The 20,690-nt window shown below is 40.0% G+C and overlaps 1 protein-coding gene across 1 annotated transcript in view; it reads left to right on the top strand.

Moving 5' to 3' along the window:
* The window catches only part of ARHGEF26 (Rho guanine nucleotide exchange factor 26), a 137,330-nt gene that overhangs the window by 54,077 nt on the left and 62,563 nt on the right, over positions 1-20,690 (top strand). The window contains exons 7-8 of the mRNA XM_019024743.4: positions 15,525-15,677; positions 19,139-19,268. Coding sequence (XP_018880288.1) covers positions 15,525-15,677; positions 19,139-19,268 — 283 coding nt within the window. The remainder of the gene's footprint in view (positions 1-15,524; positions 15,678-19,138; positions 19,269-20,690) is intronic.

A 20,690-nucleotide genomic window follows, 5' to 3' on the forward strand; every position in this document is an offset into this window, starting at 1 on the left:
TTAGGGAGGGCGGACATTGTGGTAACTCTTTTTACCTTTTCATATGTTCATTAACTTTCCAAGGAAATGAAATGCTTCCCTCTTCTTTTTCTACGGTTAAATTTCAAGCTAGTGTTAAAAAAAAAAAAAGTGCGAGGAATTAATGTACCAAACCCTGGAGATGTGTAAAAGAAAAACCTTTAAAATTGTATTTTCAAAAGTCTTGAGTCCTTTTAACATTCCTATAGATAATTTAGTAAAGATAAATCATACTTACTTTTTCATGAAGCTAATTGCCTCTGGTTTGTATCCCCTGAGAAATACTAGTTTACAAATTAGAACCTACAAATGATTTTTGTTTCAAAGACCACTTTTGTTTCAGAGACCGCTTTCCAGGGAACAATTCTCAATAACGGAAGAAGGGTGTTTTAGTTCCCCCTTCAAAGGAAGGTATTGGCACTGTATGTTTTGTTTTGTTTTGTTTTACAAAGAAGCCAGATGGTATTTATTTTGCATAGCTGTAATAAGTTCTAAGGAAAACACTTGGAAATGGTACTAATGTTTAGTGGAAAGATGTATAAACCCACTTAGGAACTGTAAAGCATTATGCAAGGTATAGTTTAGCTATTTAATATAATAACAGGTAATCATTCTGTGCTGGCTTTGTTATTAGCACAGGTGCCAGGGCATTTTGGGGCTCTGACATTTTATAGAAACCAGAGTAGCTGCTGACAACTCAAACAGTATTGTTACCGTGGCAGGGCCTGGACCCCACAGTCTAGCTATCCAGTGGTGCCTACCTTCTGTTCTGCAGGTATATCTTTCTCCATCCCTTTTAAACCGGAGACTATCACCCTGTGAAAGGATCACAGTGCAGCCTTCCCCTGAGTAAATGACAAATAGGCAGTTTCTTTAGTATTTTTCACATTCCTGCACCTGGCTGGGAGCCAGCTCTGCTTTTGTGGCAGAAAGTGAGGCTGGAGAGAATGTTTGGGAGCCAATCTTTGGTAGGGAAGTGACAAAAATGCAAGGGTATATGTATATGGGCCAAAGTTAAGATAAACTTTTTTTTTGGTAGTTTTCACTGTAATTATTAAGAGGCAATTAAAAAAAAAGAGGTAACAGTAGAAAATGACAAACTCCCAGAAGGTGTGATTACTTACAAATCAGCTGCTCTGGGTCCTGGTGAGTGACATAGTCCTGGTGATCAGTGTCAGCATCCTTCGCAAGCAATGAAAGACGAGTTCGCAATGACGCCGCTTCACAGGATGTAGATGGGTCCAGGCATTTAGGCTGGCTGAGAGGCATAAAGTGGCTGAGATTTGGTTGGGAAGAACCAAGATGAGGCGTGCGTCTGTGTGCTTTATGTAGAGGGTGTTGTATGGTTAGAAGCCAGTAGTTAGAAATTCGGTTTGAAAAGCCGGGTCTGATGTTTCAGAGAAAAAGGGTAATGCGGCCAGAGACATTTTTAGAAGCAGATTTTGGTAGATTCTTTTTACCTTTTAAAAAAATACATATATATATCTTTTTATGAGATGAGGTTTTCCTACATTGCCCAGGCTAGTCTTGAACTCCTGGGCTTAAACAATCCTCTTGCCTCAGCCTCCTGAATAGCTAAAATTATAGGCATACACCTCTGTGCCTGGCTTGGTAGAGTCTCTAAAAGGGGATTGATGCAAGAATAAAAGGGAGAAGAGTAAATACCATAAAAAGCCCATTGCAGAAGGTGTGTGTTTCAAAGCCAGGGTAGAGAAATAAGTAAGGGATGCATGTATAAAACAGAACAACATTGGTGAAATGTGACTTTATGGTTTACGAATTACTGATTGGCAGCAGGAAATATAGATTTAAGAATATACATGCTACAGAAATTTCCCTAAATAAGTAACGTATTTTATAATTCTAAATTTACTGTTATTAAAGTTAGAGGCTGCCAGCAGCTTGGTTATGGTCAAATGCCAGGTAAGATTTTGGGATATGAAACATTTGACCCTTCTGAACTAAGTTCACATGCATTGGACCTCTCCGAAAGCCTTGTAAGAGGGTATAAAAGCAAACTTTCTTTAGCTTCCTACAAGTGAAACCATTATTTCCTCTTACCAGGGTACCTTGCATGGTGATTAGGCAGAAGGATAAGAGTTGTGATGTGTTAAAGGCTGTGCAGGACTGGCTTTAGTGTGGACATAACTGTCTCTAATTCCCTGGTGTGACTGGGGTGGGAGACATTTTGGCTGAATTCCCTCTCACTGACCCTACAAATACAAAGATGCTTAACATTCCACATCTCTCAGCCATTTGGATCTATAGAGTGGTTTCGGATTGTGTTCCATCAGGCCTGGAATTCCCTGAAGGCACTTTAGGGTCTGCCAATTTGGGTGTCAGGGAAGCAAATAACTGGGCCCTGGGCCTCCTGACCCTGCTACAAGCAGAACAGCTCTCTTTTATTGTGGAAGTCTTGGGACTTTTCATAAGATTCACTTGAAAAGGGATGAAACACATGCGAAATCCACTATCTGGGGAAGCAGGAAAAGAGAGCATTCTGTATGTGAACAGAACTAGCTGATACAAGCCCCGGCCCTCCATCCATTTCTCTAGCTGCTGCACTTATTAAAAGGGCTTTATTGGCCAGGTACAGTGGCTCACACCTGTAGCAATCCCAGCACTTTGGGAGGCTGAGGCAGGCACATCACGAGGTGTGGAGTTCGAGACCAGCCTGGCCAACCTGGTGAACCCCTGTCTCTCCTAAGAATACAAAAATTAGCCTGGCATGGTGGTGGGCGCCTGTAATCCCAGCTGCTGGGGAGGCTGAGGCAAGAGAATCGCTTGAACCCGGGAGGTGGAGGTTGCAGTGAGCCGAGACCACGCCACTGCACTCCAGCCTGGTTGATAGAGTGAGACTCCATCTTAAAAAACAATAAATAAATAAATAAAAATAAAAGCTTTATTGAGATCACAATTCATATGCCATACAAATAACCCATTAAAAGTGTATAATTTAGTGATTTTTAGTATAGTCATAGATTGTGCAACCATCACCAGAGTTTTACGATTTCATCACCTCAAAAAGAAATGCCCTACCCATTAGCACTCACTCCGCATTTCCCCCCACACTTCCCCAGCTCTAGGCTGCCACCAGTCTACTTTCTGTTTCTATACATTTGACTGTTCTGGAGATTTCATATGAATAGAAAATATAAAATGTGGTCTTTTATGACTGCTTTCTTTTACCTAGCATAAAGTTTTCAAGGTTTATCCATATTGTAATGTGTAAGTAAGTACCTTTCATTGCTGAATAATATGTTATTGTGTGAATATATCACATTTTATTTATCCATTCATTAATTGATGGATATTGGGTTCTTTTTTATTTTAAATTATGCTGCTATGAACATTTGTGTTCAAGTTTTTGTGCTTTAGATTTTTATTTCCCTCGGGTATATACTTAGGAGTGGAATTGAAGGGTCATATGGAAACTATGTTTAACATTTTGAAGAACTGCCGGCCTCTTCTTAAGTGGATATGTGTAGACTTGCAGCTGGCCTCTTTACCACCTTTGCACCTCAGTTCAGCCTTTTCCAGCCCTACATCTTGCCCTTCACCCTGCTCCCTCCAGGGTTACTTTCCTAAAATACCAGAAATCCTAGTGGTTCTCTTGTTACTTTGAAACAAATTGAAACTCTCTAATAGGGCATTTCGAGTTCTACACGGTCTAGGCCCAGGCTATGTTTATAATTTCATTTAATAGTAATTTCCAAGTTCTTGCGTAGATGTTTTATTATACAAGCACTAGATGTTTCATTATACAAGTCAGTGATTATTGAACTTCCTTTTAGTTATGGACCCCTTTGAAAATCATCCAATAGCCATACGTTTCTTGCTTCCTCAAAAAAAAATATGCATGTATAATTGTACTGACAACAACAAACCTGGCATGCAAGTTCAGAGAGTTTGTGATTGCTCTGACACCATTAGCAAACCATGAAGTTCACCAACACATTGCCTGGGCACAATCTGAGTGTTCTTTGTTCAAACTACTCTCTCACCTCTCTTCTCCCTTTTCTCCTGCCTTTCTCCTTCCTGCTGATTGCCTAATGAGAAGCTTTCTTGCTTTTTAGAGTATCTTTCAGAGAATCTGCTGGAAAGGAAGGTGGTTTAGCTCCTTTTTCCACCGTTGCTGCTCCACAGTTGTGTGTGCAGTCCTGCAGCAGGGCCTTGAGGGAATTGAACAGAGAGGGCTAGCCTCTCTGAGAACTAGATGGTGAGTGCCATGAAGACAGAGACTTTTGTTGGAGTTGTCCTGGGCTGTGTATTTTATGTGTCTAGAATAGAGCCTGGCACATAGTAGGCATTCACTAAGTAGTCACTGAAAGAATGGGTAGGGAAGGGAATTGGGTCTGGAACCATCCGCTTTCTGGGATGGATGAAGCTACATATAGTAGGGCCCATGAGTTACAAGGGACCCGTATGCAGATACTGGATGTTGGTTACTGGGAATGGAACAAGAGGTTAGAAGAGAGTTTCTAAGACAGATTAAGAGGATGTATTAGTTTTCTATTGCTGCTATAACAAATTACAACAAACTTAGTGGTTTAAAACAACACAAATTTATTCTTTTTCAATTCTGAAGGTGGGAAGTCTGAAATCAATTTCACTGGGCTAAAGTCATGGTGTCACTAGGCTGTTTCCTTCTGGAGGCTGTAGGGGAGAATCTGTTTTCTTGCCTTTTTCAGCTTCTAGAAGTCACTTTTGTATCGTGGCTTATGAATTTTTCTGTCTTCAAAGCCTACTGTGTACCATCTTCTCTGATTTCTACTTCTGACTCTTATCCTCCTGCCTCCCTCTCTTATAAGGACCTCTATGATTACTTTAAGCCCACCTGGATAATCCAGGGTGATTTTCCCATCTCAGTATCATTAATTACATCTATAAAATCACTTTTACCATGTAAGATAACATATTCACAGGACATGGACATTTTTGAGATGATGGACATAAATAATGGACATGTACATGGCCATCATTTAGCCTGCCACAGGGGGCTCTAAAAATAAACATGGCGCCCTTTGTGTTTTTGCCAAGTGTGTCTGTTCCTTGCTCAGGGCTTCTTAATTGTGACATGACTTCTTCCTCACAATGATTACGCTAAGGCCAAGGACAGTGTTTGCATGTAAAGAAATGTTCCACCACTTCTCAGTTGCTGAGAACTGTTAGTTTTCCCTGGTTCATTTCTCTCCCACATGTAACTCACTGGGGAGGTACCAACACAAAGGACTTAAAAAGGTCTGTGCTGCATCCTCCTCTAATTTTGTCATTGATAAGTACCTACTACATTTTTTAAAAGTTGATGAGAAAGTGTTTACCTGTGATTCTGAGCAGATCTGGTGTATGGCAGGATTATGTTACACCTGCCCACCCAGACTTAATGGAAATACAGTATAGAATGAGGCTTGCTGTCCTTGAACTGCATGAACTAGAAAATGAAGAAAGCCTGCTGGCATTATTTAAAAGACTTGTGAATTCTATGAATTCATATAGGAGGAAAAGGCATTTTATTGCACTTTAAATGACAATTAATGAGCGTGTACCATGTGCCAGATCATGTTCTAAGCACTTAACATGTTTTAGCTCATTTAGTCAGCATGAGAACCTAATGAGATCATACCATTAGATTCCCATTTTGCAAATAAGGAAATAAAGGCGTGATATGGGGACATAAAATTGCCTAAGGGTATATGGCTAATAAAAGAGGGAGCTGGGGTTTGAATCCAGGTGGTTTGGCTCCAGAGCTTGCACTTGTAACCAGTACCCTGCTAACATTTCCCAAAGAGGTGATGTGCATGGTACGTGATTAGCCTTGCTAGTGCTACAGTATGTACAGTGTGGCAATCTGTGAAATGGACTTTGTCTGGAACTGTATTCACTTACAGATATTATAGAGCTTACTCATGAGGTAGCAGATCCCATCTCACCAATATCGAAGGAAAATGAAAACATAAAGATTGGGAAAAAGAGAGGGTGGAAAGCCTGGTGTTGAGGAGGTGATTTGGAAACCTAATAAGCACACTTTCCCTCTTTTCATTGTTTTATTCTCACTATCTTTGATTTACAAGACCTTTTCTTCCTGGCATGCTTCCTTTTTCTCTTGGTTGCCAGTGGTCTTTCTTGGGCTGATTACTGTTTGTAGCAGGACTGAAGGTTGGCCCTGTCTTCTCCACTCGTTTGTTTTGTTTCAATAGATGAATAAATGGAAATTTATCATTTCCAAATCTACTTAAAATCAGGGCAAGGACTTATTTACCCCATACTTCTTATTCTTCTGATGCTTTGCTAATCTATGCTAATAATATTTAAAAAGAAAGTATTTTAAAGCCTTTGATTAAAGTTGAAAGGGAGGGTTTTGTGAAAGGGGTAAACTGGAATCAGCTGCTTCATATGAGCTGGAGCAGGATTGGAAAATATCAGAAAGGAAGTGAAATCCTATTTCCCTCACAGAGACAAGCATCATTTTCCTTAGGATATTATGGCTTAGGAAATTGACCTCTAGAGTTTTTCAAAATTCTGTGCCCTGGTTCCATTTTCTTGTGTGTTTGTTTGTTTTGTTTTAATGAAACTGATGGAAGTCACAGAAAGCATTTCTTTTTTTTTTTTGGAAGACAGCTTTCGGGGGGCATATTTAATAAAGAAAGCCTGAGATACAAGGATTTGGGGCTCACTTTAAATGTTATTTTTACCATTGGCTGAATTTGGATTTGAATTATCATGGGTGCTCCCTGAAAAAGAATTGGAAATAGTGCCCAAAGAGAAATGCGTTCTTTCCTGTACTGATTTTTATCCCAGAATGACCAGTCCACAATAGGAAAGGGGGCTTTGGCATGCAAAAGCTTTTTTGTTTTACTTGACTTCATTCCAATATTCTGTAAATTCATTCTTGGTGCAGTTTCCAAGCAGCAACTAAGAATCCACATTATCCCAGTTTGTTTATAATTTGTTATTTATACCCCAACTGCATCCATAAAAGGCTCAAGGAAACTTACAATAAAATACATGTACTCAATGAGACTGTTTAAGTGGGAAACAAGGCAAACAAGGCAGGGTTGAAGAGAGCAAGCATGCCTAGCCACTTCTGTAAGAGTTACTATGAGTGAGGATTAAACAGCATTTCCCTTCTGGGCAGCCAAAATGAAAAGGTCACATAATTGGTTTTATAGCAATCGTATCCTAAAAGCAAATGTTCCTTAGAAGTCAGAAGCCTTTCCTAGGGTTGAGTTTTCAAGAATTTTTGCCAGGCAATGGATTAGCAAAACTGTTCTTGAAGATACAAGCCTGGCATGGAGGCTGCTGTGTAAGGAGTATAAACTTCCACACGTTATATTTGCCAACCTGATTCTGACAGCTGGGAAAGCTAGCCTCTCAGCAGAGCTCACCCCCATCAGAAGTGATAATTAATGTGGTTATTAAATCATGCCTGGTAGACACTTGCTTTGTATTTTTTCTCATTGTTCTCCTTGGAAGAATGCACTTCAATAGTGGGGCAAGGAAGAATAATAGGTACCTAGTATTGATTCATTCAGCACATCTGTTGAGTGTTTACTCTTTGTTAGGCACTGGAGATCCCGGGGTGAACAGGCATACTTGTCTGTGTCTTCATGGTCATATATAAAATTAGGGGTCAGTTTTCATTAGATGGAAATTAATAGTTATATCCACATTTAAAAAACGTAATTATAAATTGAAAAGCTCTCTGTAATAACCCAGAGCATCTCAGGCCCAAGCATTCACAGACCGTTTTCTCTTCTAAGGATGTTATGATAAGAGTGCTGGCATATGTTTTCTGTCATTCATTATCCCTGTTTCTGAGGAGTGTTATCCTCATTTCTGGGAGAAATTAAAATATGGGTGAATGCATTTGAGTAGCACTGAAACAAAAGAATGAAGCGTGCAGGTTACCATGGGAACAAGTTCCTTTTTCTCCACTTTATTTCTGTGAGGCAAGTTCAGATGATAAATACTTTAAATGGTCATTTTTAGGCAAAAACTCAGTCTTAATAGTATTAGAATTTCAAGGTATTTTTTATACTGTTTTCCTATATTTGTATGGTCTTGTATATATTCCTTCTAGCAAATACATTATCAGTAAGAGGAAGGGCTAAGTAAGTTGGAGCCTTAACTGATATGGAAGAGTTCAGGTACACTTGGTTTTGTAGTCTCTCTTTGCCTCTCCCTCCCCTGGCCCCCAATACCCCTCTCCTTCTTTGGGATTTGCCAGGTGCCTTGAACTGAAGGTGTCTGTGCAGAGCTGGATTTAAATCTAAGCAGGCTCTGTGTTGTGTGGTATTAAGGCTAAGAAAACCCTTTGATTCAAAGACCAGAAAATACCCTTAGCTTGTGTCTTTTACCTCAGTCTCTGCCATATATCCAGGCTGATCTCAAAGGTTTAACAGGATGATAAGAATTGTTTAACAAAAATTATTCTAGAGATTTTAAGGACCAAACAGTAGCTATCAGAATGGGAATGAGAACTGCCAGAGCATTTTTGTTTAGAACTTTTTTTTCCCCTCACATCCCAAATCACTTTTAATTTCTTATCCTCTTATTATCAATCCAGAGATAACATTTCAGAAGAAAAGGCTAAAATAGGATGTGAGAAGACATATAGTCTGCTGAAAAGGAAGTCTCTTGAGACCTTTACCAGATCAGGATGTAGGTAGGATATTTTCTGATTGAGAAGCAACTGTCCTATATTTGTGTCGAATCAGCACATTTCCTATCACTGTTAGTCTCTGGTGAAGGATTCATCAATGAGCTTCATCTTCCTCAGCACTGATTTTGATGTATTGTTAATGGCTGCCTGGAGTGCAAACTCTGCATGTAGGCAGAGTGCCAGACAGTTACTGATGCCTGCCATGGGTTAGTGGCGGTGCGCTTGCCATGCTTTTATTCTCCCTGATCCAGTATGTCAAAAGAAACTGACTTCGACCTTCGGTGTCAATGTGACCACCAAAAAAATTCCAAATAAAGCAGCCCCAAATCTTACTTACCGGCAGCAGAATATAAATTCATTTTGGTAGAGTACAGAATGTTCTGTATTAGGAAAGTATTTCCAGCAGCACATACTTCGCTGCCACTTATCTGGAATATTTCTTTGTTTAGGGAAGATATTTTATTATATAACAGCAACTTAGACATGTGAAACCTGCCTGGTATGTTACAAGTCTCCAGCCTAAGTGAATATGACCTTCTCTGGTAGGATACTGCAGCCATTTAGATTGACAGCTCATTTAAGTGAGGGAGACGTCCAAGAATGATTTCAGTTTGCTTTAGGCAGATGGGTATTAATGAAGAAAAAGTACCTTGAAAGGATGCCATTCTGAGGAGGGCACAGGACAGCGGCATTGATTATAACCAGAGCTCCTTTTTTTCTGTGTTTCCAGAGCTAGAGTGCTGAGTGCTGCGCTGCTTAGTCTCTCTGTCATCCTTCTGAATTGGATAGGGGAGGGGCTGGTCTGGCAGGTTTTTCAGAAAATGCAGCTGGCGTTGAAGAAACTCAGATTGGACTGGGTCTCTCTTTAGTAATCCTAATTGAAGAATTGTAAAGACTTGTGCTGGGAGTTTGTGTCTTCATTGGTGGCCCTTCCTGTACCTAGCACAGTTCTGGGAAGCCAACTTGTGGTCAATTAAATATATGTTGACTTATCAGTGATAAAAGCAAGGTAGAGACTGACCCAATTTGTGGGCATTACTTTCTTAGTAAAATAATAATAGAACAAAATTCTTTCACATGTTTCACCTTTACCATTTTCTATTTAAAACAATAAATTTCATTTGTTTATGTATTCACTGATCAAATATTTGACTGTCTCCTATATTCCAGGTACTATGGCCAAGTCTGGTTGGGTGGGTGGTTGGGTGTGTGTGTGTGTATATATACACACACAATATATATATACACACACACACTATATATATATAATATATATATAGTAGTGAACACAAAAGACATGGCCCCATCCTCTAAACCTTGCTAAGAGAGACAAAAGTAAACAAAAATTATAAAAGAATTAATTGCCATCATAGTAGGTACACTGAAGAAAATATATGGGGATTTATGAAGTCATAGAACAAGAGAACTTAGCCTATCCCAGCAGGTTCAGGGAAAGCTTCCTGGAATAGATGAAATTTAATCTGATGCATGAAGGATGAGTGGGATTCATGAGGCAAAAAGGGGAGCAAGAATAGGAGGGCCAAAATGAATAACCCCCAGAGGGCTTCACAGGGCACCTGTAAACCAATATTTGATCACACTGTGTCAACCAGGACCAGAGCACATTGCTGGCTGTGATTCTCCTGATTATCTTTCTTGGAGGCTGAACCTGATATGGTTGCTGACCCTTCTGTTGTCTGCACATTTTGTCATGGCGTGGATCTTACTGTGAACATCTGCACTATGTTGATTTGTGTAATTTATTTGCTGAGACCATTCAACATTAATCTTGGAAAATGATCTTTTTCTTGCAGTTCCAGCTGCTACTCTTCTTGCTGGATGTCTTAGTTGAGGGTTGGCCAGTAGTAACAGGTGGTCAAGATCAGCTCACCGCTGAGAGCTGAGGCAGCAGGTGTTTTGGTTCAAGCACAGGGTCTGGCTCTGGTTTCAAACGAAGTTGTGACTTAAGCACTCTTTGCCTTGGTTTTCTTATCTATAAAATGGGTATAATGACCATATCATAAAGCAGGCTCGCTGTTGGTTTTGTTTTTTCCTCAAAAATGTAGTGCCACATTTAAGATCATCACATAATAAAGCAACCACAAAAGACCTAAAAAAAATCCCTGCAGTTTTAAAAAACGTTAGAAGAAAGGTTACTAGACCATAAGCAAGCTCCACATCAGGCTCTTTTTTCAAACATGGGTTTTAGCTGAATCATCTTGAACCTCCTGGGAGGTGGACCTTATATGTTTGGTAGGACCATTATCTGCACAGCTGCGGAGCTCACCTTGGCAGACTACAATCATTTAAAGCACTCATTTGAAGTATGGGTGTGATTTTGCTTGTGATGGTGAGTTAACAGCCAAACAGGGCTAACTTGTGTTTCTGGTTAGGAGGGAATGTTTCTAGGCAGCTTTTCCTGGTCCACAGAAGGTTTCTCTTTAGTGGTGAGATTGGAAATGCTTTACAGGGAAAAAAAAGATAAAGGTTGTGTAACATGATTGGTTATAAAACATGAACATCTTGGTAATACTACAAAGAGGAAATAAATGGAAGTATTATCCCCGAAAAAAATTCATAGAACTTAAATACGTATTTCCATTAAAAAGTTGTCCTCCTCGTAAGCCAAATTATTCAAGTTTCATCCAGGGAACCAGAATACTTTTACTTTTGCTTCAGATTTGATTTGATTCACCGGCATTCTTGGTTCCCGAAATCATACCTCATTTTTTAGAAATACTTTCTTGATCTTTTTGTAGCTAACTCACTTAGTAAAGTATGCAGATTTTCCAAAATAACTAATAGATCATTTAACATAGAAAGCTTTAAATTATGTCTTAATTATGTCAATGTAAAAATAAAAGATGGGTGGTTTGGTTTATATTGAAGTAAGTAGCATAAACAGAAATTTAATTAGTACCTTATTTTTAATATTGTACTTTGGCAAACCTTTCACAGTGATAAATGAAATTTTCCTTTTCATTGGGAAAAGCCAAGTTACTGTTGTTTTTGGTTATATAGTTGCATTCCTTCAGGCTGGTAACAGTGTAAGCTAAAGACAAATTGTAAGAGATACTTGCCTCAAGATATTTATATCCTAGAATTATATGATAACGGCCTTATGGTTTCTTCTTTTTTCAATTTTCTTTCTTTCTTTTTTTTTTTTTTTTTTTTTGAGACGGAGTCTCGCTGTCGCCCAGGCTAGAGTGCAGTGGCGCAATCTCGGCTCACTGCAAGCTCCACCTCCTGGGTTCACGCCATTCTCCTGCCGCAGCCTCCCGAGTAGCTGGGACTACAGGCGTCTGCCACCACCCCCGGCTAATTTTTTGTATTTTAAGTAGAGATGGGGTTTCACTGTGTTAGCCAGGATGGTCTCAATCTCCTGACCTTGTGATCCACCTACCTCGGCCTCCCAAAGTGCTGGGATTACAGGCGTGAGCCACCGTGCCCAGCCTTTCAATTTTCTTTAAACAATTTTCTTTACATTTGCATTACAAAACAGTTGGAGTTAAATGACAAATATTTCACAGCTAGAAATCAAATAGTCTTAACTATATAGTACCTAGAATTCCAGGTCCTCTGAATTTTCACAGGTGTGTATTTTTAGCTGTCCATTAGACAGCTCCAAGGCAAAATTAAATGGAGCTCTTCCTGCTGCTTCTCCCTGTTCCTAAATCTCTGTCTTCATTAATGGTTTAAGAACCCACTTTATTGACCGGGTGGAAACCTTGACCAGAAATCTCAGCATCTTCCTTGACTTCCCATCTAATGCGTTTCTTGAGTCTATTAATTTTATCTCCAGATTGTTACCCTATGCTGGGTCCTCTTGATTTCCCACTACCAGGCTTTATTGTCAGCTTGCCCAGATTAGCCACCTAACCGGCCTGCTTGCCATCTGTTCCTCCCTACTAGTAATCCATCCTTGCTCTGCTCCAGTTTTCTCGGATTGAGTGATTTATTGGCTTCCACACCTCCAGTGGTTTCTTATTGTCTGCAGATTAATCGTAAACTTCCCAGCATGCAGTATAACCTTTGCAATCAAGCTCAAGCCTGCTCTGCAGTCTTCTTTCTGTGCCCTTGTTCCTCCTGGAGTGGAGTCTGTACCTCAGCTCCACTGAACTTCCCAGTTTCCCCAACCAGACCCACGTTGCTTCCACTGCCCGTTGTGCTTCGCTCCCCTGCTCCCGTCATGTCATCCTTCGCACTGATAATCCAGCTTACACGTGTCCTTACCTGTGTTTACCACGAGAGTGGTCACTCTGCCCTCTGGAGTTTTCTTTGTAGGCCTCTTTGTTTTTTTACTCACCATACTTCTGACACCAAATGTGTGAAATTTTTTTTTTTATACTAACCGACTCTCTAACCCTTGAGACACCAATTGTGTGTCCTACAGTTCCGGTCCTACAATTTAAGTTCCTACATTAACCACCCTGAGTTTGCATCACACTCCACAGGTTTAAGGTTTCAGCCCGCAAAACTACCCTCATTTAAGACGGCAGATGCAAGTATTGGGTCCCCAGGTTACCCACACTTCTCTCCTACTTGGCTACAAAGTTGTGGGGGGATTTCCACAATCCACCCCTATTTCAGGCCCTGATGATTTGCTAAAATGGCTCACAGAACTCAGGAAGGTACTCTACAATTTCTGCTTTATTATATAGGGTACGACTCAAGAACGGCCAAATACAAGGATTGTTATAGGGCAAGGCTGGAGGGGGTGCAGGTACTGCAGACCACCTAGTCCCTCTCAGGGCCTGCTACTCTCCCAGCACCTCAAGGTGTTCATCGACCCTCCCTAATCCCATCAGTTAAGGGTTATTGTGGAGGCTCCATTACATAGGCACGATTGATTAAATCATTGTTCCTTGGCAATTGAACTCAAACTCTTCTCTTCTTATGACTGGAGGTAGGCAGGCATGGCTGAAAGTTCCAGCTCTGCAATCATGCCTTGGTCTTTCCGGCATGCTGAGAGCCATGCCGAAGCTATCTAAGGGTCCCCAGCTACCAGTCATCTCACTGGCATACAAAAGACACTCCTGTCACTCTGGAGATTCCAGGTATTTCAAGGAGCTGTGTTCCAAGGACCAGGGATGAAGACCAAATACTTATTATTACCACACCTGTGTTATAGATCCTGTATTGTAATTGGCTGCATGCCTCCCATCAGCCGCTCCACTGTGAGTGTTGGGAGGGAAAGGATCATTTCTTACTAAATTTTGTTTAATGAACTAACCTCTCCTTGGCATATAATTCAGCTTCTTCTGTTTTGGTTCAGGTATTATGCTACCGTTTCTCTACACACACTTACACACACACACACACACACACCCTCCTATACACATACTATTGTACAGTCAGTGTAGTTAAAATTCCACTGATAGGAAAATACCCCAGAGACTTGAAAACAGACACAAGAATAGATATTCGTATGCAAATGTTCATAGCAGCATTATTCCAGGTAGCCAAAAACTAGAAACTACTCAAGTCTCCATCAGCAGATGAATGGATAAACAATTGCTATCTGTATGACATATATAATGATATATATCGTATGTGTGTGTATTATAGATATATACACTTGTATGTGTATATCTATTTAGGTGACCCTAAATTGCTGTCTATTTATACACTAAATCTGGTAACCCTGGCTGGGTGCAGTGGCTCACGCCTGTAATCCCAACACTTCGGGAAGCCAAGGTGGGTAGATCAGTTGAGGTCAGGAGTTAGAGACCAGCCTGGCCAATATGGTGAAACCCCGTCTCTACTAAAAAACATAAAAATTAGTCAGGCATGGTGGCACATGCCTGTAATCCCAGCTACTCAAGAGGCTGAGGCAGGAGAATCACTTGATCCTGGGAGGCAGAAGTTGCAGTGAGGTGAGATAATGCCAGTGCACTCCAGCCTGGGTGACAGAGTGAGGCCCTTTCTCAGAAGAAAGAAAGAAAGAGGGAAAGGGAGGGAGGGATTTAAATATCATGTATATTATCAGATTTAAAATAATGTGATTGTTTTTATTTTGAGAAAAAAACATATAGTGTTAGATTTATTTCAGACTTTTTTTTTTTTTTTTTTGAGACGGAGTCTCTGTCGCCAGGCTGGAGTCCAGTGGCGTGATCTTGGCTCACTGCAACCTCCGCCTCCTGGGTTCAAGCGATTCTCTTGCCTCAGCCTCCTGAGTAGCTGGGACTACAGCTGCGTGCCACCACACCTGTCTAATTTTTGTATTTTTAGGAGAGACGGCGTTTCACCATGTTGGCCAGGATGGTCTCGATCCCTTCAACTCATGATCCACCCGCTTCGGCCTCCCTGAGTGCTGGGATTACACATGTGAGCTACCACACCTCCTGGCCTCGGACTTATTTTTTAAGCATTTATTTAGGTGTTTTGCTCATGTATTTTTCCATACAATAAAATATATAAGGATTCACTCCCCTTCCCATAAAGAATTCTTGAAAAATAATGAAATATGTTTAGTCTAAAGTACCTGAAGGCAGAGCAAATCAATGTTTGAAGCCAAACACTTGAAGCAATAACTTGATTTTTTTTTTTTTTTTTTTTTGGTTTTGTCTTGTCTTGAACTCCTGGCCTCAGGTGATCTTCCTGCCTCAGCCTCCCAAAGTGCTGAGATTATAGGCGTGAGCCACAATGCTCATCCTCAAGGAGGTGTTAATATGATAGATTTAAACTTAGATAAAATTTTTATAGATTTTAAAAATATTTTTTAGTTGGTACTGTGTACTGTTGAATTTTCAAACCGCGTGTAATAACATTACATGAGGCTAATCTGTTATCTGTTAGAGTGTATGAAAGAAGTGTAAATTTTTTTTTCCCTTTGGTTTTTCAGGTTCTTTATAGAGTTGGAAGCAAGACATCAGAATAATATCTTCATAGATGACATAAGTGACATTGTGGAAAAACACACAGCATCCACATTTGACCCATATGTGAAATACTGCACAAATGAAGTCTACCAACAACGAACACTACAAAAATTGTTGTAAGCAATGTCGAATGCTACAGTTTTAATCGTCTAACCTAGTTTTAATTAGGCTACATTGACTGAAATTAATTGATCTTTTGAATTATATTTAGAAATGCCTCCTGATAGGCTATTTCCCAGAGGAGAAATGTTTAAGAGCATTACTTTTAGGGTGAGGGTGTTTAAGTAGAAAAATCTAGTGTGTAGAGAATTTTCTCTCTTATGAAATTATAGCTTGTTATTGATGTCCTTGTTTATTGTTTCATTGTTTTTAATTGTTGCAGGAAACAGAGGTGGTCCTCACTCTAAACCCGCACTTTTCTAAGCTTTTTACTGGCAATTAAGTGGTTTTCCTGAGGCTTAGAGGTGATTCTTGAGTAGATTGAGCTAGAAGCTAAGATTCAGAGTTTTCTCTACTATTCTGATCTCCCTCCATTCAATTGACAACGATAATAAATTGTTCATAAAAATTGCTGATTATTCCCCCCCTTGGGTAGTTAGAGTTGAAGAGAGGAGGGAAGTTCTGAAGGAAAGCAGTAGAAAAAAATAATGTTCTTAAAGATTTCAGTTATGCAGCAAAAGAGTCAAGCATTAGATTTCCTGCCACATCTTTTCTTTTTGTCCTTTTTAGGTTACTGAGAGTTTTGATGTGATGCATATGCCATCTGTGTCCTTAAAAGAGTCACCAATTGTTCAGTAATGCCTGTATGTATTTTAAAGGGTCCTGTTTATCACAAGTAGCTGTTTTACAGCACAGTTGTGCACTGCTGTAAACCCAGTTTGGGAGCTTAATGGCTGTTATCATTCTCACCCCCTCCTGTGAGTTGTGGCATTTATGACCACGGCATGGAGCTTCGGTCAACTTCTGTGCAATATGTGAGACCCCTGTGGAGGAGTAGGGGTTGAGGATGACTAACTTATGGCTGCTTGGAGAAATAGTCAAAGCCTCTAAGCTGATGAGAAGGGCTGATGATGGCCCTCTTTTTTCTCCACATCTTCATGACATTTTCATATAGCCAGGGTGGAAAACACACAGCTGCTAACCCCAATGAGATTTTTAGTATAAAGCAGGGTTTGTTCGCACAATTGACATTTTGGACTGGATAAGTCTTTGTGGTGGGCTGTCCTATGCATTTTAAGATGCTTAAGGGCATCCCTGGCTTCCATCTGCTAGATGCCAAAAATCTCCCCAGACATTGCAGAAGGTCCCCTGAGGGTAAAACCACACCCATCACTTCCTCACTCCACCACGCCCTGGTGGGAACCGCTGCTATAGGAACAGAGGTTCTCTGTAACTGTTAGAGAATGCAAGTTCATGTCTGAAAACAAAGCCTTGAATTAGAGATAAATTTGGGTTTCATTTTGTTTTGCAGGATTTAAAAAATGTCACTAGGTACTGCTATACATCATGTGACTCTTAAAGGTTTTATCTAAATTAGCTTAATGATAACATCATCAGCACTTTCACGTGGCAATTAGTAGCGTTTTCAGGGGATTTGTTGCAGTTGATGTGATTTTTTTTTTTTTTGAGATGGAGTCTTGCTCTGTCACCCAGGCTGGAGTGCAGTGGCGCAATCTTGGGTCACTGCAACTTCTGCATCCCAGGTTCAAGCGATTCTCCTGCCTCAGCCTCCCGTGTAGCTGGGACTACAAGTGCGTGCCACCACACCCAGCTAATTTTTTGTATTTTTAGTAGAGACTGGGTTTCACCGTGTTAGCCAGGATGGTCTTGATCTCCTGACCTTGTGATCCACCTGTCTCTGCCTCCCAAAGTGCTGGGATTACATGCGTAAGCCACTGCGCCCGGCCCGCAGCTTATGTGAATTTAAGGTTAGAACAGTGGCTTTCAATTCTAGCTGCATGTTAGAAATGCCTTGGGGCCTGAAAATGAGCAAATGTACACTGTCCAGTGTCCATCCCAGACTATTTAATCAGAACCTTTGGAAGGTGAGGGAGGGGACTGGGACCTGAGTTATTTAAATATACAACTAATTTAGAGGTTTTTTTTTTTTTTTTTTAGCTTTCTAAAAATCTTGTCAAAGCTATCAGTAAAAGGAAACTTAAAACTTCTCAATTAGAGAAAATGGAAATGAAATGTTTCTGTATAATTTCTTTTCATTTGCTATTCTGGCATTCTCCCCCTCCCTGCTTTTAGTAGCAGCCTTGAACGAGATTATTTAATTTTCAAAATAACATTTTTTTAAAAAAAATGACTGCTATTGTCACTATCCTGCTTCCTTCTCCCTTCATGGGAGTACAATATCCATCTACCTCCTACCCTCCTTGCCTTGGAAAGTGGCAGTGGAACTCTACAGAGCTCCTCATGGGATGAAGTGAGGTAAGAGAGTGAGAAATGGGGGAACAAGAGTGTCAGATTTAACATTAGAAAACTTGGGTTTGAGGCCGGGCACAGTGGCTCACGCCTGTAATCCCACCACTTTGGGAGGCCGAGGCAGGCGGATTACTTGAGGCCAGGAGTTCGAGACTACCCTGGCCAACATGATGAAACCTTTTCTATACTAAAGATACAAAAATTAGCTGGGCATCATGGCACACACCTGTAATCCCAGTTACTTGTGAGGCTGAGGCATAGAATTGCTTGAACCTGGGAGGCAGAGGCTGCAGTGAGCTGAGATTGTGCCATTGCACTCCGGCCTGGGTGATAGAGCAAGACTCCATCTCAAAAAAACAAACAAACCAACCAACCTGGGTTCGACTTCTGTCTTTGGCAGTTACTAAGTCATATTTGCTTGGTGAGGTAGGGACCTTTCTGCATTCCATTTTCTTACTGGAATCCCTATCTGGCCTTCCTTAAAAGTTACGTAGGTGGTTCCACATGAAAGAATGTATGTCACAGTATCTCGTTAAGTTTCATTAAAATGTTATAGCAGCATTAATACTTTTCTTGCATTAACAGGAGAAAAAGAGGAATATTTCGACTGATGTGATGAAAAGGTTTTCTGTCTCAGAAAGAGGATCTTTGTGGCCTAAAGCCTCTGAAGTCCAGTCTAACTGTTAATTTCTTATGTCATTGTCTAGGGCTGGAGAAGTGGCTTAAAACATATTATTTATGATCTTATTAATTAATTAATTAATTAATTAATATATGTTTATAGATGATCGGATATAAAAGACCTAGTCTGTATACTGATTTATGACCCATATATTCACCATTATGATACCACAGCTTCTTCATTTGCTTACCTTCCACTTGTATAAATTTCTAGCTCCTACATGTTTTGCCTTATTGTTAATACTGTTATGTGAAATCCACATCTTATTATATTCAGCCTTGAATATAAAAGGCAGACAAGCCATTCGTATTTGCCAGTGTAATTATGTGCTTATGATATTTTCATATAGTTTAAAACAGTTGATGCTATATGGATTTATCACAGTATTTTGTAATACATTTTTACTTGCTGCTTAATTTGAGGAGGAAATATTTTGAAGTTTCTCTTTTCTTTGTTTTCCCTCAGAGCTACCAATCCATCCTTTAAGGAAGTATTGTCAAGGATTGAGTCCCATGAAGACTGTAGGAACTTACCCATGATCTCTTTTCTCATTCTCCCCATGCAGAGGGTGACCCGCCTTCCCCTGCTGATGGATGTAAGACATGACGGTGGCTTTTTCCTCTGTGGTTAGCTGTGCTTCTCTAAATCTGATTTAGAAAATTATTATTATTCCACTTAAATTGATGCATATTTAAAGGTCTAAAAATCCCCCAATTAAGTGAGAAGGTGTTGTTTGTTCAGAAAGTCTCACCTATATCTGATATCTCTGGAAATTATCTTTCATTTAGGCTTCTATGGTCATTCTGAAGAAATTGGATCTCATCACCCACTTACTCAGCATTTTTTGAAATAGGAAGAGTTGTGGCTTCTTTATGTCAGGAGGCCTGGATTCCAATTCTAGCCAAGCCATTAGGCATGTGACCTTGAGCAACTCAGTCTCTTTGGGCCTAAGATTCCTCAGACTGATCACTGAGATCCCTTCACCTATAATGTTCCAAGGTGCCCTGGGGCTTCTATTTCATACAGGAATGAGAGTCTCTTCAGCATGACAAGGCATAGTACTGCCTGTGTTATGCATTGTGCGAAGTGAGTGAGGAAAGCCCAGCTTCCTTCTTGTGTTAGGCAGCATTCATGAAGAAAGCAAGTGTTTGACTTTGAATCATGGCAAGACATGACTGGGAAAAGTGAGTAGAGTCTGCCTAGTAGTACGTGCAGCTGGAAAGACAGGTAGGCTATGGGCAGGAGAGCCTGCCACTGGCTGCACCGGAGCTGCTGGGGCAGCAAAAGAGAAAAGTGGGGTGGCTCGACACAGGTGCCATTCTAGCAGTGGACCACAGAGTGTCTTTTTGATCTAATTAGAAAATATTTTGTTACGATCCTACTTTAAAATTGGATCATAATGTTGATATAAGGTCAACTTTTTACATACCTGATTTTGACTAATCAAAACAAAGTAAAATATATATTAAAAATTATGATTAAGGTTACAAAGTAAATTTCACATTCTGTATCCCATTGTAAATTCTAAAATATATTCTTTAAAAATGCTGAAATTTTGAAATGTGTAAAAGCATGGGATCATGAGCATTTAGCTGACTGCTGCAGTTTTGGAGACGTTTTGTCAGATATTTCAGGATTCATAGCACCTTGTGCTCCTCAAGTTTACTTCGATCTACTGCCTTTACACCTTCTCCACCCATCACCTGTAATTCAGGAACTTCCCCCCTGTGTACATATTGGGAAGCTTGCAGTTTTGAACATTTCACTTTCTGATTTTTTTTTGAGATCAGTATTTATCTTGTTTAAAGATAGAATGTGGCTAAGTTATCAAAATTGAATTTTTGCTTAAGAAGGAAACTTTGGTCCATATAAGGAAATATTATTTCAAACATGACTATTTTTTTTAAACAAGAAGTGAATGCCTTGTAAATACAACATTTCTTGTAATATTAGACTTTTGAATTTTCAGGGTTTTCTTCTTCTGAAAATGCATTTTATTCCTCTTTGAGAATTGAAA

Source organism: Gorilla gorilla, chromosome 2 (assembly GCF_029281585.2).
Source record: "Gorilla gorilla gorilla isolate KB3781 chromosome 2, NHGRI_mGorGor1-v2.1_pri, whole genome shotgun sequence".
In the NCBI taxonomy this organism is placed as follows: domain Eukaryota; kingdom Metazoa; phylum Chordata; class Mammalia; order Primates; family Hominidae; genus Gorilla; species Gorilla gorilla.